This window comes from Lagopus leucura, unplaced genomic scaffold, assembly GCF_019238085.1.
Source record: "Lagopus leucura isolate 7727_CA_CO unplaced genomic scaffold, USGS_WTPT01 Super-Scaffold_650, whole genome shotgun sequence".
Lineage (NCBI taxonomy): Eukaryota > Metazoa > Chordata > Aves > Galliformes > Phasianidae > Lagopus > Lagopus leucura.
The window spans coordinates 7,490,025-7,514,124 of record NW_024962253.1 but is presented as its reverse complement, the minus strand read 5'-3'; the positions used below and the strand labels follow the sequence as shown (position 1 = coordinate 7,514,124).

Below are 24,100 nucleotides of genomic sequence, written 5' to 3'. Positions count from 1 at the left end.
ATAAATCAGTTTCCATAAATGTTTGAAGACTGCAGTCGAACATCTTAAGTTTCTAAAAACGTGTATAGACGTTTAAGAGAGTACATCAAAATACACAAAAGCAGCACTTTATTGCTGAGATTACAAAGAGAGCATGCTTGTAAATTGTTTGCTGTTAAACCAACTCTTTTTCTCATTTTATGGTGACAGCTTTCGGCTGATTCTCTTCTATAGTGCTGTGCAGTGTAGTCTGGATTTGGGCACCAAGAGAAAACAGTGCTGCTCTGATGCTGAGCTGCCTTCCTTGGAGCCCTTTTGGAGTTGAGTGATAATAGCCTGGAGCCTGGTTTTCCAAGGCCATTTCACGCCCAGAGGTAAATGTCTAGAGACCCAGGATGGCACATCTGCATCTGTAGGCAGAAGGAAACTCACCTTAGTTACATATAGATGAAATGATGTGGATGCAAGTATGAGATTGCAGAACCCTTATATGCTACATATAATGAGAAATAATTGATGTCAAATATGACTTCCTGTCTCAATGAAATTTAATTTCTAAACCCAAAGTGAACAAATAGTAAGGCAGTATTGGTGATACTACTTGCATCTGCTGTGTGAAAACTATTGTTGTGTGTTTCCTTGACAGTTTAACCGGTGTCTTTCCCTGAAGCTAAACTTAAAGGGGAAGGCAATTGAAGACCTGCTGGTCACTCCTAAATTTCTTGATTTTTCTTTCAGCTGATGAAGGAAAAATAACTTTGGATCAAGTGAAGTTACCAGTTCGGATCAACTTCAGATCACCTGTGAAAGCATTCAGCCGCATGGAAGTGCCAATTTGTCTGGCTTTGATATTAATAACCATATATTTATAAATGCATACTCAAGGGAGTGGAGTAACTACACAACATGTGTTCTTGTTTTCAGAAACCAGCTTTATGCGAATGCCTCTTCGAAGCCTCTTTGCAATGAGCTTGGCACTTGGAGCATTTCTTACTGAAAATCTTTTCTGAACCGGTCAATGCTGTTTTGTAGTCCTCTTTTTTTGAGTGGAGCCATTGTGGGGTTGGGATGGATGGAGTGTAGCAGAGGGCAGTGAATGCTCAAAGCAGTGGAAGGCAAGGAGTTGAGTGGTGTCACTACCATTTCCCAGTTCCTTTCTACGTGGTGTGTGTTCTAGCATAGGTAAGCCAGTCTTTAAAAGATGAATTTGAAGATTTATGTTTACTGTCCTTCAAGGGCACTGTTAATTGAAATTAGGAGTAATGACTGTTCATGTGTAGTTGAGAAAGGATTTATTACATATACTCAGATATTACTTTTGAATTTTTCACAGCTGTGGCAACGTTGAGGACTGAATTGCTGTTGACTAGGATTAAATTATGCTTTAGCCATTGCTCAAATTGCAGTGTCTCATAATATTTGTGTCATCCTGGAAAAAAAAAAAAGTCTTAGAGCATTTAACAAAGAAGCTCAGGGCTGCCAGTTTCAAGCTCGTGCAGCTCAGGAAGTCACATGGCTTGCCCACATAATTTGTTAATGAGTTGGTGTGCCAAGCAGAAAGTATTGGCATGTCATTGGAGTCAGGTCAGCTTGTGAGAATTCAGATGTGTGAGATACTCTGCCAGTAGCAAAATGCTCTGTAGCTAAAGGAGCTTGCCCCTCGAGCCAGGAGGGAAAGCTGCTGAATTTTGAGGACCTTGTTAGTGTTAGCTGATGTTGTATAAAGGCTCGAGGTGTGCGTTCTAATCTTAGCGCTGCTGCTTTTCCCAGCGTAACCTTGTCAACTTTTAATTTGCTGTCACTTTTCAGTCTAAGTAAAAGTGAGTTTTTGTTATGCTTGTGTTAGCCACCTCCTCACTGACATAAAACGAATTGTGTTTGGTTAAAGAGTCTAAGACATTTTCTAATGCAGCATTACTGATGTGGAAAGCAAATTTGGAAGTGAGAAGCTGCATCTCTGGACGCCCCTTTGCTTCATGTTTCCATTGATCCTCATGAAGATAGCTTTGATGGTAAAAAAAAACAGGAAGAAATAGTCAAGAGGCAGAAACAAAAATTACGTGTTAAAATGGAATATATATTCGCATAAATGTTTGTGCCAGGTTAAAAGCTGATGCTGGGGTTCAAGAACCCATAAAGTTCAGAGGGCACTTTATTGGAAATAGCTATCTGTGATTGCTTCCGCCGTCGTCTTGCTTGGTGGATCCCAGCATGAAGCTGCAACCAGAAAGAATAATACCTGTGTCTGGCACCTTGACTTACTGTTTAGAAGATGTGTTGGTGACTTCAGAACGGGTTGACTGTGCTTCACTGTTGGTATTGAGCTCTAAATTACCTCATAAATACTATTTATTTTTTCTCTAGTAAGGAGTTGGGGTTGTGATCAGCCCAAGTCAGTGCTAAACTATTCACTGCAATAGTGGAAAACTTGTGAGAGAAACTGTATGCAGTGCTGTGTTCTCATCACAACCAGCTCTTGTTGGCTTCTGTCATGCTGCATTGTTTGCAGCAGACCAGCAGGATACAGGAGAACAATCAGAAGCCAGAGCAGGTTCACATCTCATTGCATGGGCTTCAGAGTTGGCAGAGGAACAATGAGCTTGGGGAAATCCCCTTGGATGGGTGCTGCACAGTGATCTGACTTCAGCATTTGTTTAGAAAAAGATTCCCCAAATGGTGCTTTTTATTCTGAAATGTGTAAGTGCATTTCAGTAGGTCAGAATTGAAGGTCTGCTTGAAGCCTTTGCCTCTAATCTGTAGGAAACTGACCAGTTCTTTTTGTACTTGGGTTGTCTTTTCTTGCCTTCTGGGTAGGAAAAGCCCGATGCAAAAGAAGCTGTTGCTCACTGTTCCTTAAATTTAAATTTACTGCTTGGTTAAATTGATGAGTTCTATCCTAGAACTGGTCTTCACTTCCTCTTAGTTTTGTGGGAGGCTTCAAGTCAAGTTCCTCTGTAGATATTTGAAGTAATTTTAACATATGCCGTAGTTCTGAAGTCTTGAATGTGAAGAAAGCATATTATCAACTGATGGGGAGACTTTCAGTTTTATTATGGAAAGTTGTGTCGAAACAGCTCTTGACTCTGGTGCTTGGTTGAAGAAGTCTTTTCTCTTAAATATGTCACTCAAATGTTATTTTCAGGGACTCCAGCTACGTTTTCCATGAGCACCTTCTGCGCATTCATTTGTTTGTGAGTGCAGCAGCACAGCATATGCTTGCCAAAGCTTATTCTTTACTGTCCTTCTACAATATGGATGTCCCCTTCTGTGACAATGAGGGCACTTGAGTATTGTGTAAGGGCCTTATAAAGGAAAGAATTCAGCTGTGTCCCTTCTAATTAATTCCACTAAGCTGAGAATGAAAATACCTTTTTCTCTTTTGTCTAAACATGAAGTGTCTGATGTTTTTTTTTTTATGTCCTGTGTATCTGTCTTGCAGACTGCCTTGTCAAAGCACCATTAGTATCTAGAGAACCATGTCCTGCTGTCTCCTACATCTTTCAACTGAATGAATATAGTTGGAGGAGATAATACCTGCCAATAGGGTTGTCCCTGTGGCAAATTGCATTGATGGCAGCTCTTTAAAAATGCTATAATATCCTGCTTGATATTTTACTTACTGTGTGGCAACTGATTCGTATTTTGTGCAGCAACCTCCCACACTTTCAAGGAATGATTTAACCAGCTCTCCTTGCACCAGGAAGCCACTGTTTTTACTTGCATGTTAACCTGCATAACTGTTTTTACTTGCATGCTGATATTCTCAAGCCTTTTAAACTCTGATCTTTGGCTGCGTTAGTACGGGGGGCAGAGTGCCACCTTGACACAGGGTGGGTGGTGGTAGATAAGGGTTGTCTCCCGACAAGTGGAAGGAGGAAGAGCAAATTGTTGGACACCCTGGGAAAGCACTTCAGCTGTTAAGCAATTGCATGTGAGGCAAGAGTGCTTGTATGCATCAGCTTCAGTTGCATGTTCTGGGTGTGGATAATGAACGAGATGCTAAGGACTTCAGGACTTGTCTGTAATCATAACACTTCCTTTTTGTCTGTCTTTAGGCAATGAAGCTCAATAAATGGGCTTTGATATCCATTTTACAGTACTTGTCCCAGGCATTCCTGCGTTTTAGGGCTGTAATTCAGTGGGCATGGTGGCAATGGTCCAATGATTGGACTTGAGGACCTTAGAGACTTTTTCCAGCAATAATGACTCTGTGGTTTCTGGTATGAATATCTAATGTGGATTCCCATATTCTGGCCCCTGGAGTAGTTAGGCATCTTGGCTGTCAAGTTACGTTCTTGATTTTGCCTTTACTCATCTTTCAGGCAACATAGTGTCTCAGCAAACAAAATCTATTTAAAAGAAGCAAAACATGCTTTCCTGTACCTGAACGTTGATACTTCATCCAGCCTTTTCATGGGTTTTCCTAATAGTTATTTTCTTTATTATCAACATGCATTGCTGGAAGTGAAGGCAGTGCCATTGCCTGACTTCAGTTAATTTTTATATTTACTTGTATATCAAAATTTGCTCTAGCAGTCGTGACTTAGGTACCATTTGGTTCTTTTTCCCAGTATGTTGCTTGGGGAAACCTGCTTTATGGCTCAAGTCTTGTCTTCATTCGAGTTCTGTTGCTTAGGAATTCTGCATGTCCTGTGGACTTTATATCTAATACCTGTCTTTATTTGAGTTTTTATGCTCCTCATTCTTAAAGATACTCATGTTTGGATTAAGATCAATATATTCTCACACTGCTCTTCTTGTAGATGTACCCACACAAGTGGTGTAGATGCAATGGGAGTCATTCTAGCATGGTGTCTAGGCACTCCATAGTGTTAGCACCATCCCACATACCCACTGGTTTGAGGTAGTTCATCAGAATGTCAGATCTTCAGGTATTCCAGTGTCCACCAGTTGCCGTCCAGCAGCCTCACACCTGCAGCACTCTGAGCTGCTCACCCACTTGGAGGGTGTTGGACTGTTGGAAGTCAATGACTAGGCTTTGCCTTTGGTAGCTGTACCTCTAAGCTAGTGACAGAAGCTTCCACTGCACCTGCAGTGACTAACAGTGGTTAGAGAACTTCAGATGAATATCATTCTTAAGTGCTTGTTTGAGGCCAGTCCTGAAACATGCTTGCTGAGCTCTGTGTATGTCTTCTGAAAGCCTGAGCTATGAGAATGCTGTCAGCTGGTAACTGACAATTCATTCTGGACAGATTAGCCAGTGTTATGATGGGTATGGCTTCCTGTAAAGATGGGTTGTCCTTTGCCACTCTTTGATTCTGTTTAGGTCTGTCTCCATGTTAATCCCTATTTGGATTGATACAGGGAATTATCTGTGAATTTGCAGTGGGTGTTATCTTAACCCACTTGTGATATTGCTCTTAATATTATCCAGGGAAATGGAAAGGTGGGGACACATGGTGTGAAATGAAATTGAGATAAATCTGCTACATTGTCCATTCCTTACATAGCTTGTGAAGGAAAGATGCATTTACTAGTTTGGCATAGCTCCTGTCCTGTGCTAGCCATCTGTAGTTGGAGCAATTCAGTGACGGTTTAAGTATTAGAAAGGAATTGCTCAATCTCTTTCAGTACTTTTTCAGTAGGCATGGTATAACGAGACTAGAGAACAGATGGGCATTTCTCAGCTGAACTGAGTTGCTGAGCATACTTGCTTTGTAGCTGAATGCTTGATCTGGGGCAGCACCTCACTACCTGCATGGAGCTTCGAGAGGTTCTTTTCCTAAGAGATGTTCTCAGAACATGTGTGCTTGGATAGCCTTTCTTTACTCCAGTGATAGTTTGGATCCTTTCTTGCTTCTAGGATGTGATGTCTTGAATGTCTCTGGACTTTCTGACAAAATCTTTTCAGTGTGTTGTTTTCAGATGAAATACAGTTTTGTTAATACCAGTTCACTCAGACACATAATGAACACAGTGCTTCCAGCAGTGGGAATTTCAGAATTACATAATTCTGTCTCAGTTGAGTGCTGTGTTTTCAGTTCTGAGGATAGCATGATAAACAGCAAAATAATATAGCAATCAGAAACTTTTTATTGGCTGTAACAACATTACAAATGAAAGCATGGCAGGAGTTTCAAGGTTGCATTTCAGGAGTGCCATGTGAGCACACAGAGCTGCATCTCTACAGCTTATGGAGCTGTATATTGGTCTGTTTGGTAGTGCCTGGTTAGTCTTTGGGTCTTGTGGCCACTTCTTGGTGGCTTTTGAAATATTTCATTGAAGGTAGAAATCAGCATTGTGTTTCATCTTATCACCAGTAAGCCAGCTGCAGAGATAATCGGATATAAATTGCAGCTGCTCAGTGCAGTCATATTATCTTGGAGAGGGAGCTGCAGGGCAAGTTTCCCAACAAAGCTGTTAGCTCATGGTTTCTGCAGGCTTCTTGTTCCTGCTTTGTTTTCAGGCTCACCAGCATAAAACCCCTGGCCAGCTCCCCGTTGGCTCTAAGTGAGGCTGCGCTGTAGCTCATGCCCTTTATTCCTCAGTCCTGAGCACTGGCACTTTGCACAACTGAAGAAGCAACCTTCTGCCCCTGAGCAGAGTGATGTGCAGCTCCATGCTGAGCTATAACAGAGGGTCTTTAGTACTTCCCCCTTCACTTTGCATCTCCTGTGGATGTCTTCAGAGTTTAAGCTAGAGTAAATGATGTTCAGTGCCTTTTTTTTTCCCCCGTAGTGTTAGAGGAGTGAATTGTATCCTTCATCTCCTGCTTTTCTGATTATTTTGATGTGTTAATGTTTTAACATGGATCCATATATAAGGAAGGTAACTTCAGTTGTTTTCCACAGTTCAAATGCTGTGTTTTGTATTTGATGGAATTATTTTTACATCAAATTTTATATGACTGTTTTCTTGAAAGAGTTCTGATTGAGAGAAGAGTTGTGTAAGGAGTTTGGAGGCATAGGGCAGACAGTCACAGTTGTGGAAATAAAGCAGCCAGCTGCCAGTCTTACTACTGGTGGAGTTTGTTCTGGGAGAAATTTGAGCTTTCTCTTTTGGAGCCTGGGTCTTCTTAGACATTACTTAATATCCGTTTCCTACAGTTAGCATGGGCATATCTGTTTGGTGGCTGTCTACCTGCACTTCTGCTCACATATCTCCTTGCTGTGGTTGTTAACGCTGTCTTGCAATACAGCTTACCATCTTTTTTCTTCCTTTACTTCTCTATTCTACTGTCTGTCACACAATGGATCTCTGTGAAAGTGCCTTGTCCAACTTCTCTTAATGATGAGTGGCACTGCAGATTTGTATAAGTGATTTTATAAGAATTCAAAGTTATGCTTTTTATTCAGCCAGGGGATTAGCTCATCTGTCTTACAGACACTCAAAAGAAAAATCATTATTTCATACTAGATTCCCAAATCTTTACACTTTCTGTAGCAAGAAAGAGAGATCAGAACTTCTGTGCTAGCTGCCAGCATGTAGAAAGGACTGTCAGGTCAGAACACAGAAGCAGCCCTGCAGACTTTCAATTGAAAGTATGAGGAAACCGCAGTCAGGCAGATTTCATAGAAACTGTCTTCTATGCTGAATTGTACAGGAGCAGTGAAACTTGTTAACTGGTGATTTTGATCCATCTCTATCACATCTCAGCCTTTCAGGTCCGTCTTCTGGTTTCTGTTATTTTCAAGGCCCTCATTCCAAAGGTTTGCTATACGCTTTGTGTACCTCCCTGTGAGCTCTATGGGTTCGTGAACCCCAGTGTCCCCAGGAAGAAAATACTGAAATAGAAGGGAAGGTTCACTTTCATTCATCAGTTGATCCTTTTTGTGCTATTGGTGAAGTACTGAATGGTGTCTTTGCAGGAGTACAACTTCAGTCCAGCTGTGCCAGTGCTGAGCAGACGCCTCAGTCAATAGAGCTGTCCTTGTTTTCCAGCTGTGTGTTGTGTATCCTAGATCTGGGATCTTACGTAGCAAAACTCAAGACTTGTGAGTATAAGGTGCAGGAGGAAGATGGTCAGGTGGTCTGGAACATAACTCCCAAACATATTACTGGGTGCAGACTCTGAATGATGTCATAGATTTAAGGAAATCATGAAGGATTCAGTGTTAGTACTTCACAAATACGGAAGATCATTCTGTAATGACTTCTGTGCAGCTTTGGCTTTAACTAGTTTGATGAAATCTGCTTTTCAGATTTTTTTTTTTCCCTTTTTTCTGAAGCTGCTACTTCAGTTCCCTGAGTCTCCATTCCTGAACAGCTGCCCTGTTGCTTTGCAAGGCTGCAGAGAAGAAAGTGGAATTGAGTTATGTTTGAGCTATGACAATATTTAACAACTTCTCTATATAGTGTTTCTGCTACTTGATAATGTGAACGCCTTTGAAGTGGTTCTGCCTTGCTTGCATCTGATGTGCTTGCTGCAGGAACTGCACTGCGTACAAAGAAAGCAGCTGGAGGTTGCCAGTGCTGTGAACAGTTTTAGTGGTAAGATGGTTACTTTGTTCATTGTTTCTGTCCAATTATTGAGAAGACCTATGTGACCTACCACCTTTATGCTGGCTTGTTTTAGCTGTTCTGCAAATGTGCTCGGGGCAAGTGCAAATCTATCATGGAGGGATGGATCCGCGTCCTTTGCCACACAGGGTCTATCTTCAGCCAGTGTGTTCCAGCTCAGAGATGGTCTGTCTGTAATTGTACCCTTAGATGCGTGTTGCTTTAGACTGTTGGATCTTTTGTGGCTTATTATGTGGATTATTATGAATTTTGATGCAAATTTTGATTCCTCCGATTAGAGCACGATGCGTTAAATAAGCAATGATTACTTTCTTTTTTAAACAGCTCAAACCACTTCTGTCCCATGTTTATTCTTTATGTGCAGGTTTAAAATTCATTTCTATTTGGAGTAATGTCCAGTTTTTAGTAGGCTTGTAGGCGTTCCAATTAGATGGTTTGTGCTGATTGGAAACATTATCTGTAATATGCACACAGAAGCAGCGCAAACACATTTTTGCCTATCTTTGATATTTAGGTTCTTCCTGCCCCCACATTTTTTCCTATGTGTCAGTACTTTGTGTCTTATAAAGAGAAGCTGTTTTGGCACTGGGTCTCAAAATTGTGAAGTATTGCTGCAGCTTTCTGCTGTTCAGGTCATTTCTTGCCCAGAGTAGGGTTTTTTGGAGCTTGGATTTTCCTGTTAGAGGAAATGATGAAATGGAAGAACTGAAGGCATGCTCTATGCTGCTGCATAGTGATAGCCACATTAAAGATTCTTCTTGCCAGAAATGTTGAATATCATCTGAGATGCTGCTCCTTATAAGCAGATAAAAAGGATTGAAACACCAACTCCTTTCCTTTTAGGGAAAGTGTCAGGCAGAAGTAGGGCTGGTTCCACCCAGAGCAATGAGTCTGACCCTTTCTTTTGTGATCAATCCCAAAACTGGGATTGCAGGGCTGAATTGTCCCAGTTTTAGTGTGTATTAGTTGAACCTAGATATATGCTAGAATGTTGACTTTCCCCTGAAAATCTCAAGAGTTAGCAGTCAGCAATTGTGAGTATGCTTTGATGGTTTCCTCATTTTCTGGAAAATAATCTTCCTGTTCCTAGAACTTCAGAAGGCCTGCAGAATGAGGCCAATTGATTCTTTGAACCCCTCAAAAATAAATGTGGTAATACTGCAGGGTCTGCAAAGCAACAGTCCTGACATGCCATGAGTGCTGGAGGCCACAGAATGTTGTGGTTTGCTAATCTAAATCAGTGCTGAAAACACTGATTAAATAATAATAATAATAAACTCCCTAGCATTTGAATAAATGGTGTTGTTTATGTCAACAGTTAAATTGTTTTGAGCAGTTGTGAAAACATTTCTTTTAATGAAAGTGTCCACTCTTGTGGGACAAAATACATTAACTTTGAGGGTTTTTTTTTTTCTTGAGTATAGTGAAATCTTTCCTGTGTAGACAGGGCTTCAGTCTTGCTTGGCTACGGGAGGCAGATTATATTTTGGAAATAGTGATGGTTTACCATGCTGAGATACACAGCATGTTCTAAACCAAAAACCCAGTTTTGCAAAGTGCGAAGCCTCAAGTGTGCTTAGGGCTGCAGCGTGAGGGCAGCCTGCTTCCTAAACTTGAAATGGTGGTATGTGCTGGCTCCTTCCCTCCTCATAAATTCAGCGTGCCTTGGAATGTCCCCAGCACTGTGGCCAGCTGTCTTCAGGGCTGTCTGCATCCAGTACATCTGTGCTCTTGGACTCTTCCTTGCAGGACAGGGTGGCTGCAGCAGAGTTCCCAGTGCATGTGGTCCCAGTGGCTGGCAGCTCACCAAGCTGGTAATGGTGTAGGAAGGCATAACTGGCATCATGCTGGGGAACATCCTAGCTGCTTCCTAGGATACTTGTATCCTAGGAATCTTGATCCATGGCTTGGGAATGTTTCCAAGCAAGATTTACCTTAGAAGTACATATGTTAGTCCTTTATTCTTCCAGAATCTTTATGGGCTAAAGCAAACCTACATCTCATAAGGGATTTAACACACTGTAGAAAGGCAAGTTTTTAGGAGAGAACACCACCTATTTTGAAAGGGGGCACAAATCCTTCTTGAGTCTGTGCCTCCATTTATGTGGCATTAATCACTGCTTAAATATTGTTCAGAATGCAGTTGCCTTTGCAGCCACCAGCTCTCCATGAGTCCATTGCTTGTGTTTGAGTGAACCCACTGTGTAGGTGTAGTAAACGCAACCTTTAATGGAAGCCCTGTGGATGGAGATTGGATTTGAGATGTGTGTTTGACTTACAAGAGCTCTAGTTTACTTGGATGGGTGACATGGAGCAGGGAGGTCTGGCAGCATGTAGGCAGTGGATCTTCTGTGTGAGCAGAACAGAGAGGCCATTAAATGAACCACAGATCTGTGTTGAGATAACTGTCTTTGAACTACAGGACAATTTCCTGCAGGCTGTGCAGTGTATTTGGATTTTTGGACCTGGAAAATAGTCCTACTGTAGATGAGCCAGTAAGCCATCAGTATTAATCCCAGCCCGGGCAGGCATATGTCCCAAAAGACAGCACTGTAAAATGCAATGGATGGGTAATGGAGCAGGTTTGCTCTCTTGCTAATCGGTTTTTCTGTGCTTTCTTTTCCAGTACCCCCATGTGCTTCCTCACCACCTTCCTTCTCTGTGGTGTCCTGGGTCCTAAGTTACACCTCCATCATACAGTTACTTCAGAGTACTGTTTGTCTTTTTATGGGTTTTGGACTATGAAATCAACCTTGATGGTTCGAATACTTACAGAGAAGAGGTTGATAACGTAAAATACTGTTCCTGTTTGGCATACTGTAAGGCTATAGCACTTGTGTGTGTTGTGAAGTAAATATGTGGCACATGGTGCTTACACCCCACAATTTTGAGAAGGTGGAATCTGTGTGACAGCATCAGCTTTCAAGCACAGAATCCATTGCTCCAGGGAGTAAGCTGCTAGAGATACCTGTGTCAGTTAAATGCAGCTCTGTGTCTGCTTACAGTTCTTCCAATTGAGCGTATGTGATGATTGTCTGACAAGCAGTAGTGGTGCAGATTTAAGGACACAGGGATGTTCCCTGATGTCCCACAGGCAGCCTGTGTGTCTTCAGGGCAACAATTCCAGTCTATGCATGGCTGCTGGCAGCCCACCATGCAGGTAGAGGCACCTTTGGAGTAGTAGTGATGGTCACTATTCCCCTTCTGCCCCCTGGGATTCTGGAGAGCTGTAGATTGCCTTAGAGCATCTCCCCCTTCCCTGGGATGGTATTTAATTGAGGTATGTGAGACAGGCAGGAAGGGGAGCAGACCCACTCCCTCCCTTTCCCTGTGGCCTGCACTAAAGTTTTTAAAAAGTGTCCGTGGAATTGTGGTGGCTATCTGTGCTAGAAGTGCTGTTAAGAACTGTGTCAGCTGGGGTTGGTAACTTAAATGTAAATCTCAAACTCTCTTTTTAAAATCAGGGGTGGGGCGAACTTCTTGTCCTTTTCTTTCTGTTACAGCTTTTCAGAGGTTGTTAACTTCAAAGGTGAAAAAGCAGCCACATCTCTGGTTTTAAGATGTTTGTTGCCCGAGTTCTCTCCATTTCTGAGTCTTGTTCTGTGTTATGTAAAATAAATAATCATTTCTCAGTGGTCACAGAGCACGTCTGTGGTGGACCTGAGGTGGGCCCATGCCTCTGAGAACATGCCCATTTATACACTCATGCTATTCTTTGCTTTGCCTCCATCTGCTGCTCCTTTCAACCTGTGCTTGTGTCACTGGAAGTTCCTTCTTTTGAACTGTTGTGCTTGTCACTGAGCTGTTTTCCAAAAGTTGTCTCTCATTTCCTCCTGCTTGATTTCACAACTAAAGTTTTGTTGTTCAGTAGCTGGGACTTAAGGTTACAGCACTGTAAATCTGTGTAAAACATACATCTTGTATGGACTAAAAAATAACAAAAATAACACCCATTACTTAACCAAGGAGAACGCAGAAATTAGTGAGAAGCATCACTGCAATATGCTTCTCTTTGGAGCCCAAGTTTTCCTGTACTGAGAAAAGCAGTAAATAAGAGTATACGTGGAGAACGTGGCACCTTGGAGCTAGGCTGTGATAGTTCAGTTCCAGATGCACATGGCCTGTGATGGTAATTTTAGGGCAGTTTGCATTGAACAACAAACAAAAACAAAAAAGAAACCAACCCAGAAATGACTCCTGAAAAGATAATTTTGGTACGAGCTAGGCTGAGGAAGTTTTGCCTGTTTTAAGGAGCATTGCAGCTGTATCAAGTACCTAAAGTCAGAATTTGTTCACCCTTTAAAAACATGATCATTTACTTTGAATCACGCGTTCCATTTTGATAGCCTCCTTCATATAGAAAATATAGCATGCGACGTCCATCCAAGTGCAAGCCTCCCAGTGCTCTATCTTCTATGTGGAAGGAAGTACTCTGTACATTTCTCCATGTTTGACATCATGGTGTTTTGAATAACCACGTTCCATATTCATACCGATTTTTTGTTTTTGTTTTCAATTTATGCACAGCACTTGCTCTGAAATTTGGGGACTGAGTACACCAAACACGATAGATCAGTGGGACACAACAGGCCTTTACAGCTTCTCTGAACAAACCAGGTGAATATTCTGCCCTCTCTCCATCATAGGACCTTGTGGGAGGGATTGGCTTTGGAGGGTCTGTCATGGGATGCTTTAGCTGTAAAATAGACTGAATGCTTCTTAGGCCTCTCATGGTACAGCATTTAAAGACATTTGCTTGCCAGTGTAGCAATCCGAGTATTCTCAGCTGATGTTTTGACCAATGAAATCCTAATGGTGGAATATTCATTTTTCACACCAGTTGAAAGAATGGGAAGACTTGTTAATGCAAGCTCTGATGGGATTTGGTATTTCTATTAACAACGTTGGACTACTTAATTCTTTAGACCTAATCTTACAAAGTGTTTAAACTGCTTTGTATGCCATGAGCTTTCAGTTAAATCTCACTAATTGGCTCTGATATGAGCTGCTAAAGAACTGCTTGTCAATTCTTCAGTAGTTAACAGCGGGCAAATTCTGAACAGGGTCTTTATTTTTTCATATCACATTGCTTGATTTGTGTACTGAGGTTTGTCTCCCATCCCATAACGATCATAAACATCTGCATTTGTGTAAGCATATGCAGTCTGTCTTAAAACTAGCAAAACGTTTTCAGCTGGTAGCAAGGCAGAGGAAGGCAAGAAGATAAAGCATGTAGCCCCTGTGAGATGTGTGTTCTCACTTGTTGCATTGCAGTCACACCGCCATGTGGATCCCTTGGGCAGCTGGCTGCTTAGAGACTGACCTGCAGTACCCAGGGAATTGTTAAGCTTAAAACCATAAAGCATCCATGCCACGCAAAGCCTCGAGGTTTAGAAACTGAAGGGACTGTTAAGTGTGTGATTTTTTCTCTCAACAAGTGTCTTCTGCATTTAAAAAATGTGTATGAAGCGATCACCCCAAATACTTGGCTGGAGGTAAAGTGGCTTTTAATGACCCCTAAATTCACTGGCAGTAATTTGAGCAGCTCAGAGATGAGTTAACGCTGGTTGATGCCATCGTTTTTCTCCCATCTGAAGCATTTTAACAAGAGCACACATGTCACTAGCAGCGTCAGTCCGCTGAATTCTGAAAATGAGCAAACTGCCCTTCCTGTGTGTTACGCTGTTGACTGAGCGGTTTTGAGGCAGCGTGCAGCCTGTGAATTCCTCTCCACATCTTTCCCATGTAGATCTCTCGATGGCCGGCTACAGGTGTCGCATCGTAAAGGACTTCCGCACGTCATCTACTGTCGTCTGTGGCGCTGGCCGGACCTTCACAGCCACCATGAACTTAAAGCAATCGAAAACTGTGAATACGCTTTTAATCTTAAGAAGGATGAAGTGTGTGTAAACCCATACCACTACCAGAGAGTGGAGACACCAGGTAGGAAGACAGGACTGCTTCTGGCTTTATGGTCTGTGTGTATGTGAGGGACGTGGGTTAGTGTAGGGGTGAGTTGGGGCTGGACTTTGTGATTCTGTGAGTGGGCATTTTGGTGATGGGTGGACGGTTGAACTGGATGATTTTAGTGGTCTTTTTCAACCCTAATGATTCTGTGATTCTGCGTACTTGTTCAGCATGATGTGTCAAATGAAAAATAGAGAAGGATGGTGTGTTCTTGTGCCAGGACTGCAAGATGATTAAGGATAAATATTTGGAGAATACCATCTGCTTAAAGTTTTTAATAGGAAAGGTACTGAAAAATCTTTATCAATGTGTTGAATACCCTGTTAAGTGTTTCCAGTAGTGCTAGCGATTTCCAGCTGGCTGAGGATGGTCCAGCATGAAAATGAGAACAGAAAATGAGAATAGTTCACTAAGTCATGTTCAAGAACAATCTGCTTGTTCTAGTAATTGGCAGTGCAATTGCAGTATTAGAAGTACTGAGACGCACCTAAAGAAATTGTTATATGGCTTAGATTTGTTTTTTGTTTCACTTCATAGAATTGTGAGTTTGGAGGATCCTATTAATATTTTGACTTCTTTTCCAGTCTTGCCTCCTGTCCTGGTGCCACGGCACACTGAGATCCTGACAGAGCTTCCACCTCTTGATGACTACACCCATTCCATTCCTGAGAACACTAATTTCCCAGCTGGGATTGAACCACAGAGCAACTACATACCAGGTATTTTCTTACCTCCCAAAGTGAAACAGTATGCTTAACATTGCACCATCCTCCTAAGTGATCAAATGAGTTGAAGGATGTACCGATAAATCAAATCGTGCTGATTTCTTTTATTAATTCCAGTGGAACTCCTAAAAATGAAACAGTGACTTAAAATTGTTTGATCTGTAGCTCATAATCTATAGAAGTCTGTCTTGTGTATTTGTTACTACAGTGTATGTACAGTTTTGCTGTTAATATTCAGTATAAGAGTATTGAATTAATAAAGAATTCTTCCTCCTGTTTGCTTCTTCCTACCTCAAGACCAAAAAAAAATAGATCAAAGTGAACTGCTGCAGTGCACACACAAGCCTCTATTCTTATTGAAATATGAAAAGAGTGACCTTTGTTTCCTATCCCAATTCCCTGTTTCATGGAATCGTAGAATGGCTTGGGTTGGAATGGACCTCAAAAATCATATAGTTCCAACCCCTGTGTCGTGGACAGGGTTGCCCATTGTTAGATCAAGCACTGGATCAGTCTGTCCAGGGCCCATCCACTCTGGCCTTCCAAGAACGGAGCAGCCAAAGCCTCTTTGGGCAGTCTGTGCCAGTGCCACAGCACCTCAGCAAGTCCAGGTAGATAACATCAGTTTTCTTCTCTTTGCCCACTAATGCCGTTGCTCCATCACAGAAGGCCACCAAATGGGTCAGGCATGATTTGCTGTTGGTGAAGCTGTGCTGGCTATCTAGGATCACCTGTTCATCCCTCATGTCCCTTAACGTGTCTTCCAGGAGGATCTGCTCCATGATCTTCCCAGGCACAGAAGTGAGGCTCACTGGCCTGTAGTTCCCCCAGTTTCCTGCTGCTTCAGGAAGTTTCTGGGAAGATTCAACTGAGCCAAGCAGCCATTTTTTCATAAGTGTTTAAGGCAATTATATTCCAGCATCCCAGTACTGAAATAAGCTGGTAATTCAGATCCTGACATGAGAGGAATGACTGCCTTTAAACTCAAATGCGTCATGTACATATTTTATCTGCATGTATAATACCAGGATGTTACATGTTTCCTGTAAATCTATCTGAAAGCTGAAGTAGAGCCAAGAAAATGTCAATGAATTTGATCTCTTTTGTTAAATCAATGCCAAATTTGTTGCCCCCATAAAGAGGTTGGAATTGGGTGATCTTGAGATCTCTTCTAACCTAAGCCATTCTAAGATTGTGACAAGATTTTTAAAGGGCTGTTCAAGATGCAGGAACTTGATGTTGCTTTCTTCATTTTTGTATGCTTTTTTGACTCAGTCTGAGGGCTTTTTGATGGTGTTTGTGGACTTTGCTTACTGCAAAGAGACACCATTTGGAAATCCAGGAAATGAGCTCAGGGAACTCTGGGTAGCTGTTGGCAAGAAGCCTGCTCAAGGTGATTGCAGGTACTCACGTGATATTCACTTCTTTATGCAGCTCACCACGCCTCGCCTCCTTCTCTTTGTCACAGACACTGCTCTTGTATTCAAGAATCATATCTGAATCTCAGTTTGTTTGATGTTGATAGCTAATCTTTGCTGCTTAGCTGGGTTCTGATAAGCCTTCTTTAGTCTGACAGCCTGCTTTGGAGAACCGTTTTCTGTAGCAGAAGGCCAGGCTACAGCTGTTGGTCTACAAAGAGATCATCACTTGTGTGTACTTCATGTGCTTTTTCTGGGCAGGTGGTGACTGCAGAGATGTAGGATAACCTTCATGGCCCTTCCAGTTTGAGCTACAGTGTCCAGACTTCTGGCTGGGATTTGTTAATTAATTTCCAGCTGTGCTGTTTCTCACCTCTGACCCTAAAATTGTATTAATAGGTGGAGGGAGGCTGTGTTCAGACTGAGTGGATATAGAACATAATCTGTGCCAAAAAACTCAAATTAAGAACTGGAAGCTGGAAGTGTGGGTTGGATTGGAAATTATTATTGACTTTAACCACATCTGTGGGCTTCACTATAAACAAAAAATGAAAAGATGGGTGCAGTCCTGTTTATCACAGTGAGTTCTATAAAAATGTTCAAAACAAGTGTGATTTTTATCATCACTGTTCTTGGTAGTAAAGATTTCCCTCTATTTTTCTTTTAATTCCTCACTTGAATTTTGTCACATCTATATTTAGAGTGAACTGAAAATGTAGTTCTTTTGGTTCAGTTTTATTTAATCTGGTGATTTAATCAAGTTTCCTCTTGCTTTCTTCTGTTATTACTCTTCTCCTATAAATCTCTGACGTGATAGTAGATACAGTTTTATTTTAATTCTGAAGCAGAACACTTTATCTTTGTTCTTAGTGTTTGGTAATACGTAATTAAATGTTTAAACTCTTAGATGTTTCTGAGACAATTCTGAGGTGATTATAGAGATCAGTTAGCAGTTACCACTTCCAATAAAGAAATTGACATTTTATTTTCAGTAAGTAGGAAGAGACTCATGTCCAGTTCAAAGAAAATTATTTCCTGAAAGGCAGTTGGTTAGCACATTATCTGAATTACAAATTAATTTTGAATGGAGGGAAGGAACAACCACAGTCTCCTGGGCTTTAAAGATATTTCTGTGAAATTTGATATTTTCTAGTGTCAAAATGCTTGTTACTGAGTTTACTTTGGTCAGTGATACTCCCATTTTTAATAAAAGCTAGTGATGAGAATAGATGGTTTTTGTTGTTTTTTTTCAATACAACTTGGGATTTGTCATAATAAAGAGAGCTTGTGCATCATAACTGATTAGATAATACCTTATTGTTAATGTGTGAAAGCAACTTTTAGGTGCTGAAGAAAAAGTGAATGTAGGGACCAAGCTGGAAAATAACCTTTAAATCTAAAAACTTGTAAGGCGTAGGAGGGTGTCTGATCTGATGGTTGTACTGCACGAAGACAGCTCCTGTCTTTTTTGTAGAAGTCACCAGATGGTTTTTTCATTTGTAATTCGACTAAATGTGAAAGCTGCTAATCACAATTGCAAAATTATTACTCATTGTAGTGGAAGTATGTTGTATTGCCTGGAAAAAACAGGGATATCCATTAATTGTGTAACATGTTGGAGCAACCGATGGGCGCGCAGGGATGATGCATTTTACATGGACAGTGGAGCAGGTAATGGGTCTGAGTTCTTACTGGGAGGGAGGAAATCCAGCAGAATGAAATTCCAGTTCAGTGTTCAGGTATCACACAAAGCATGCAGGGAGTTGACGACCAATCCCCAAATAGTGCATCGTGCAAGTTTCTCATTCGTTTAAACTATAAATTAAGTTTGATATTTTTTCTTTTAACAGAAACACCACCTCCAGGATATATCAGTGAAGATGGAGAAACGAGTGACCAGCAGTTGAACCAAAGCATGGATACAGGTAACGTTTCTTTTTTCACCACTTTGAAGACTTGGAATTGCTTGTTGTGGTCCATTCACATGTAATAGCGTGTCTTCAGCCCAAGTCATGACAGCAGCAGCCTTCTGTATAACCTGTTGTGTTTCAAATTAATTCTTGTTAGGGAGGCTACACTGAGAGATCTTCCTAGTGGAGAAGTGCATAAATAAATAGATGTTCACAGACTGTGCGTGAAGAGAGCTCTGCCAAATGCCCCACTGAGATGTTAATAAGGCTCTTTATGAGGAGGGCTAGGTTCCCAGGAGTCTGGAAAATTAAATGTAATCTGAATTCTGAATAAAGATGGGACCTGCTGGAAATCTGGTTACAGGTTTTCTGAGGGCTTTAAGTCCTAAGAACTCTTAAAAGAAAGCTAGTTCCTAAATAACAGTCATACCTGTCTGCCTAAAATAAGAAGAATATATTGTATATTGCTCTGAACCAATCTGTGTTGTTCCAACAGGATCTCCAGCAGAGCTGTCTCCCAGTACTCTCTCTCCAGTCAACCATAGCCTGGGTAAGCTGGAAACACTTTCATATGTTTGAGTGTGTGTGATGACTCTATTTTTAGTGTACTTGTATAGATAAAGTGAAGATATAATTTAGGAAAGTGAGTTTTGGTAGGAGACTATTGGGTTGACCCATGTAGCTGGGTTAATAGCTAATTAATAACTACCCTATTTCTGCAGCTCAATCTCTAGCAAAGAGAGTAAAACCCGTGAGTGGTTCAGTTTAATTTCTTCTTTACCAAAGTGTTTTTAAGTTACAGAAAGGCAATAGAAATGTCTCTCAGTGTCTGAATTCACAGTAACAGTTGCCTAATCATTGTGCTAAGCTAAGTGCAAGTGCTGGAATACATGAGCTGTGCTCATTCTACATCATCCCTTCTCCTCTTCCCACTCACCTTTGTGTGAAATACTGAATTCCATTCTTTTTATTGGGGTAGCTAAGAACAACAGCAAGCAGAATTGTAATTTGTGTAGCTTGAGGAGACTGTCATTTCTGGAAGAGAAGAACAGCAGGGCAGGTAGGCTCCTTTTCAGGCTCAAATTCTGTGCTAGCTTTATTTCTTTCTTAATTTTTTAGACTTGCAGCCAGTCACTTACTCGGAGCCCGCATTCTGGTGTTCAATAGCATATTATGAGTTGAATCAAAGAGTGGGAGAAACCTTCCATGCATCACAGCCTTCTCTGACTGTAGATGGCTTCACAGATCCATCCAATTCCGAACGGTTTTGTCTAGGTCTGCTTTCCAACGTCAACAGAAACGCGACAGTGGAAATGACAAGGCGGCACATAGGTAAAGATCTGATCTTTTTCCTCTTCTAATGCTCCAGGCTCCAGATTTCTCTCTCTCAAGGCTCAATTACAACATGATCAGTATTTTCTCTTCAATGATTAAGGAATATTGTTTTCCCACATTGCAACATCTTCTTCCAGAAATCGTATTTCATTTTTTCAGATTATTTTATTTAGCAGTAGCCACTGTTTTTAACATTCTTCTTGCTGCTACATCTTGAGTAGAACCTGATTTCCTCCACCTCAAATGGCAATGCTTGGGTAATAAAATTGTAGGTTTGAGGAAGCTCAGGATGTGTCTGTAACAAATGATGAAAATGGTTAATTGTGAGGAAAAGCAAACATGTCAGGGGTTCTCCCTTTTTGTAGAGAGTAGCCGATGTTTTGCTGGAAAAATGGTTATAAAGAAAAAAGGGGAGTAGACATTATAGTCTTTAAAAGACCTGTTAATTATAAATAGCTTTTGGAGGGAAAATCAATTGTACATTCCTTCTTACATGTGACAGAAATAACCCATGCAGATTTTTTTCACTCTGAGGCAGAACAAGATCACAATTCAAAAATGAACAATAGGATTTCATATTGGTTTCTTCTCAGCAATAGGTCTAAATGAAACCCCATTGTTTTTTTGTCAAAGCAGTAAAGCAAAAGGGATATGCAGTGGGTTGGGAAATGGTGTGGGTGCATCAAGAGGAAAGTCTGTGCTAGTGATAGACTTGCTCTGTTAGTTTTTCCCATCTCTTAACAGCACAAGACACTTCACATACAACACTTCACGTTGGCACACTTTGTTTACACTGAATCTGATCTGTTTATTTCAATTGTGATATTTCTCAAGTTCTCTCTAAGTGAAAAAGCTCTTGTGTTTGGTTGTAGACCATTACCTGGCTAGAAAATTCCGTTCATGCCATACTGAATATTATTCTGCTTTTTACTTCCAATACTGTGTGATCTATGAAAGCAAGTTAATGCTGTTTGGCTACAGCTGTCAGCCCAGCAGTATGCTTAACCAGATAACTGATTTCTGTTTTTGTTGTAAGGAAAAAACTTGGCCTTCTCTGAAACAAATTATTCCCTTGTTTGTTAATGTGCCTGGGTCATATCACAACGAGAGTTGCTTTGAATTCTGTTCCAGGGAGGGGAGTGCGTCTCTATTACATCGGCGGCGAAGTCTTTGCTGAGTGTCTCAGTGATAGCGCAATTTTTGTTCAGAGCCCCAACTGTAATCAAAGATATGGCTGGCATCCTGCAACTGTCTGCAAAATCCCACCAGGTCAGTTGCCTACTGAAGGCTTCCTTACAAAAAAAAAAAAAAAGTCTGGTGAACGGATTCACAGGATGTTGTTTGCTTTGCTTTTGGTACTTACAAAGGGTTTCTTCGTGGTTTTGGTCTTTGGTGTAGCTAACACCAGTATTTGTTAAGTGTAACTTTTTGATCTTTTCTTTGTAGGATGCAATCTAAAAATCTTTAATAACCAAGAATTTGCTGCTCTTCTGGCTCAGTCTGTGAATCAGGGTTTTGAAGCAGTTTATCAGCTTACCAGAATGTGTACCATCAGGATGAGTTTTGTTAAAGGATGGGGAGCTGAGTACAGGTAAGAAAAAAACTTTTCAATTTAGAGTTAACAATTTTTTCTTTCTCTATTGCATTTTTTCCATCTGTATTGAAATCTGTCCATATGCTACTGCAGCTGTGCTGTCTGTAAATTGAACCCATATTTTTTTCCTCTGTGTCAACTATAGAACTCGTCAGTCAAAAAGACCAGTAAACTGATTTTCATATATCACTCAAGTTCACTGAGCAAGGAATGCCATCAAAGTTCCCTTCATCCTGCTTGCTGGCTTACTGTGGTGAAACCATTGACAACATCTTCAAGTTTCAGAACTTGTTTTACAGTTGCTGCTAGATCTACCATCTCTGTGCTGTTTGGTGGGGAGTAAAATGAGTTTATTAGGTTGTAGTGTGGGACGCAGTTGAGGAGATCCAAAAGAAGGTGTTGGAGTGACTCAGAGTGCAGCAACTGGAGAACATGCTTTTAGGTGATGGCAAATGCACTGGGACTTACAGTGGAAAAAACTTTGAAAGAGTAAGCTGTGCATTTTTGTAGTAAAATTGCTGAAAACGGTTGAGTGGGGAAAAAAAAAGTCTTTTATCTGTTCTTGAATACAGTCCAATTATATTGTTGCTTAGGACAAACTAAAAACCATTTAGGATGGTGCCTCTTTATGACGTAGGATGGCAGTTTGGAAGGAGGAGAAAGCAACTTCTAACTGAGCAGCTTGCAATACTTCATTATTTCAATATTTCGTTATTATAGGTGTGGTTTCAAACAACAACAAAAAAATCCCTTAAACATCCTTAAAAATTGTTTACTGAAAGCAGTCTGACATATCGATACCCTACTGCAATACAGACCATAACAAAAAAAGCCCTCATGATTTCTGAAGCTAAACAATGCCAGGTTGCACTGTAGATCCTGGGGTTTTTATTCCTTTCTTGCAGTATATCCACGTAAATGTGAGCTGTCAGCATGTGGGGGAGGATTTGCAGCTAAATGAAGCCAATTTTGTAAAAGCCTAATTAGATGGAATGAAAAATTTGAGTAATGGAATAAATTGGTACCTCTTTGTTAGCAAGAGGTACGCAAGGAAAAATCTGGCTCCAGTTTAAAGAACAGTTGGATTTAGCTCTGAAGGAGAATGCATACATTCACACATAATTAAATACAGCATTCAAATCAGAGTAGAAGAAAGGCTCAGGCAGTCAGATTGCATGAGGACGCCTTGAAGTGAATGGAGTTATGTCTTGGGCTAAAGCAGTGAGGAGGCTTTGGGTGAAGCTTTTACTAAGGAGAGAGTGTTGATTGTAGTCTACCAACCCGTCAGAGGTCATAGGATTAAAAAAGCTTCAGAGGAAACTGCTCAAACAGCACAGAATCTGCTGAAGGAATACTGAATGAGTTTCTGTGCATCTCTGCTGAAGTTGGTGCTGTTCTTCAGAAGAACATTAGTTAGAGGTAATTACAGCGAAGATTTAGTGATGCTCAGGTGAGAAATCTATGGGTAGAAGAAACCAAGCTTCAGCTTTGAGATGGCTGCAAAGGGACTGTCACTATTTGATCTTCTGCCAGGGCTGTTGAACAGACCCAGTTATAACATATTAAGGAAGTGTATTGTGGAACACATTGTAGGGGAGTTGACAGCCGTGGAATAATGAACTTCCTTCTTTGGGAGAGGATTCAAGACAAAATGGAATTACATTTCCTGTGGTTTAGATTGTTCTTTTATTGGATCACTTTGTTTTGGCACAGGCGCTCAGGGCTGAGATAACAATGTTTTTTAGAGTGTTGAGAGAGCACAGACCCCAGCTGCTTTCTTCTAGAAAATGTAAAACTACAGGCAGCTTTCAAAATCCATCTTCTCACCAGCTTGATTTCTCTGCCTTTTCAGTTCCTCTGCTTCTATAAACACATTTCCTTCAAGCGAAGGGTTCCAGTGCTGACTGTAAAAATGAAGGGGCTGGAATTCTGTCTGCTGATTTGCTGTCTTTGAATCTTAATGCTTCCTCACTTTGATTTGGGAATAACTAGAATTACTGGGAAAAACTGGCTTAGCAACAGTAGTCTTGCCATTCTTGTTTGAGAAAACTTCTGTGCCTCGAGTGGGTGCGGGGAAATAACAGGAGTTCTCAGGCAGAGTAGGTCCAATACTGATTTCTTTACTTTGGAGATGAGAAGGAAGGTGTTTGAATAACAGGTCTCAGAAACAAGGAGGATGGGAAAGTGAATGGAACTTTTATGGCTGTCAAGCTTTCAACTTCACTGAGGTGTTCGAAATGGTGTTTAATTAACAGCTTCTGTTGTGGGAAAATAAGGCAAGTTGATGTAAGAGACAAGAGAAACACATTTTTTTTTTCTGAGCTGTTTGCGTGAGGGTGTGCAAAACGCATGTGGAGCTAGAAATAAGACGACAGGAAATCAGAGATAAAGTTGAGTGTTCCTTTTGAGATAACATCAGTGCAGTGTAACCACACGCTCTGTTACAGTGTAGTGTTTCTGACAACATCTACCATGGTTGCCTTGTACGTCTCCCTTGACAATTGCTCTAAAAATGCAGATCTTACGATTACTGCAGCGTTCTGCTGCTGGACCATCCCACCTGTGCAGAGCTGAGTGTTTCAGTTTCTTATTTCTTCTAGCAGTCAGTTAAATTCAAACATGGTCATTATAATAATATAAACAGCTATATTATTATTATGTAATAATAAGTTGTAATTATGCATGCAGGCT

The 24,100-nt window shown here is 41.0% G+C and overlaps 1 protein-coding gene across 3 annotated transcripts in view; it reads left to right on the top strand.

Annotated features, from left to right (window-relative positions):
* LOC122174994 (mothers against decapentaplegic homolog 2) overlaps positions 1-24,100 on the top strand; it is a 40,141-nt gene that overhangs the window by 13,601 nt on the left and 2,440 nt on the right. For 2 of the 3 annotated variants that reach the window (XM_042862358.1, XM_042862359.1), the window contains exons 3-10: positions 12,988-13,077; positions 14,210-14,403; positions 15,012-15,146; positions 18,421-18,495; positions 18,977-19,030; positions 19,600-19,812; positions 20,947-21,084; positions 21,262-21,406. In XM_042862358.1, coding sequence (XP_042718292.1) covers positions 12,988-13,077; positions 14,210-14,403; positions 15,012-15,146; positions 18,421-18,495; positions 18,977-19,030; positions 19,600-19,812; positions 20,947-21,084; positions 21,262-21,406 — 1,044 coding nt within the window. The remainder of the gene's footprint in view (positions 1-12,987; positions 13,078-14,209; positions 14,404-15,011; positions 15,147-18,420; positions 18,496-18,976; positions 19,031-19,599; positions 19,813-20,946; positions 21,085-21,261; positions 21,407-24,100) is intronic. The other variant, XM_042862360.1, reaches the window with a different exon arrangement.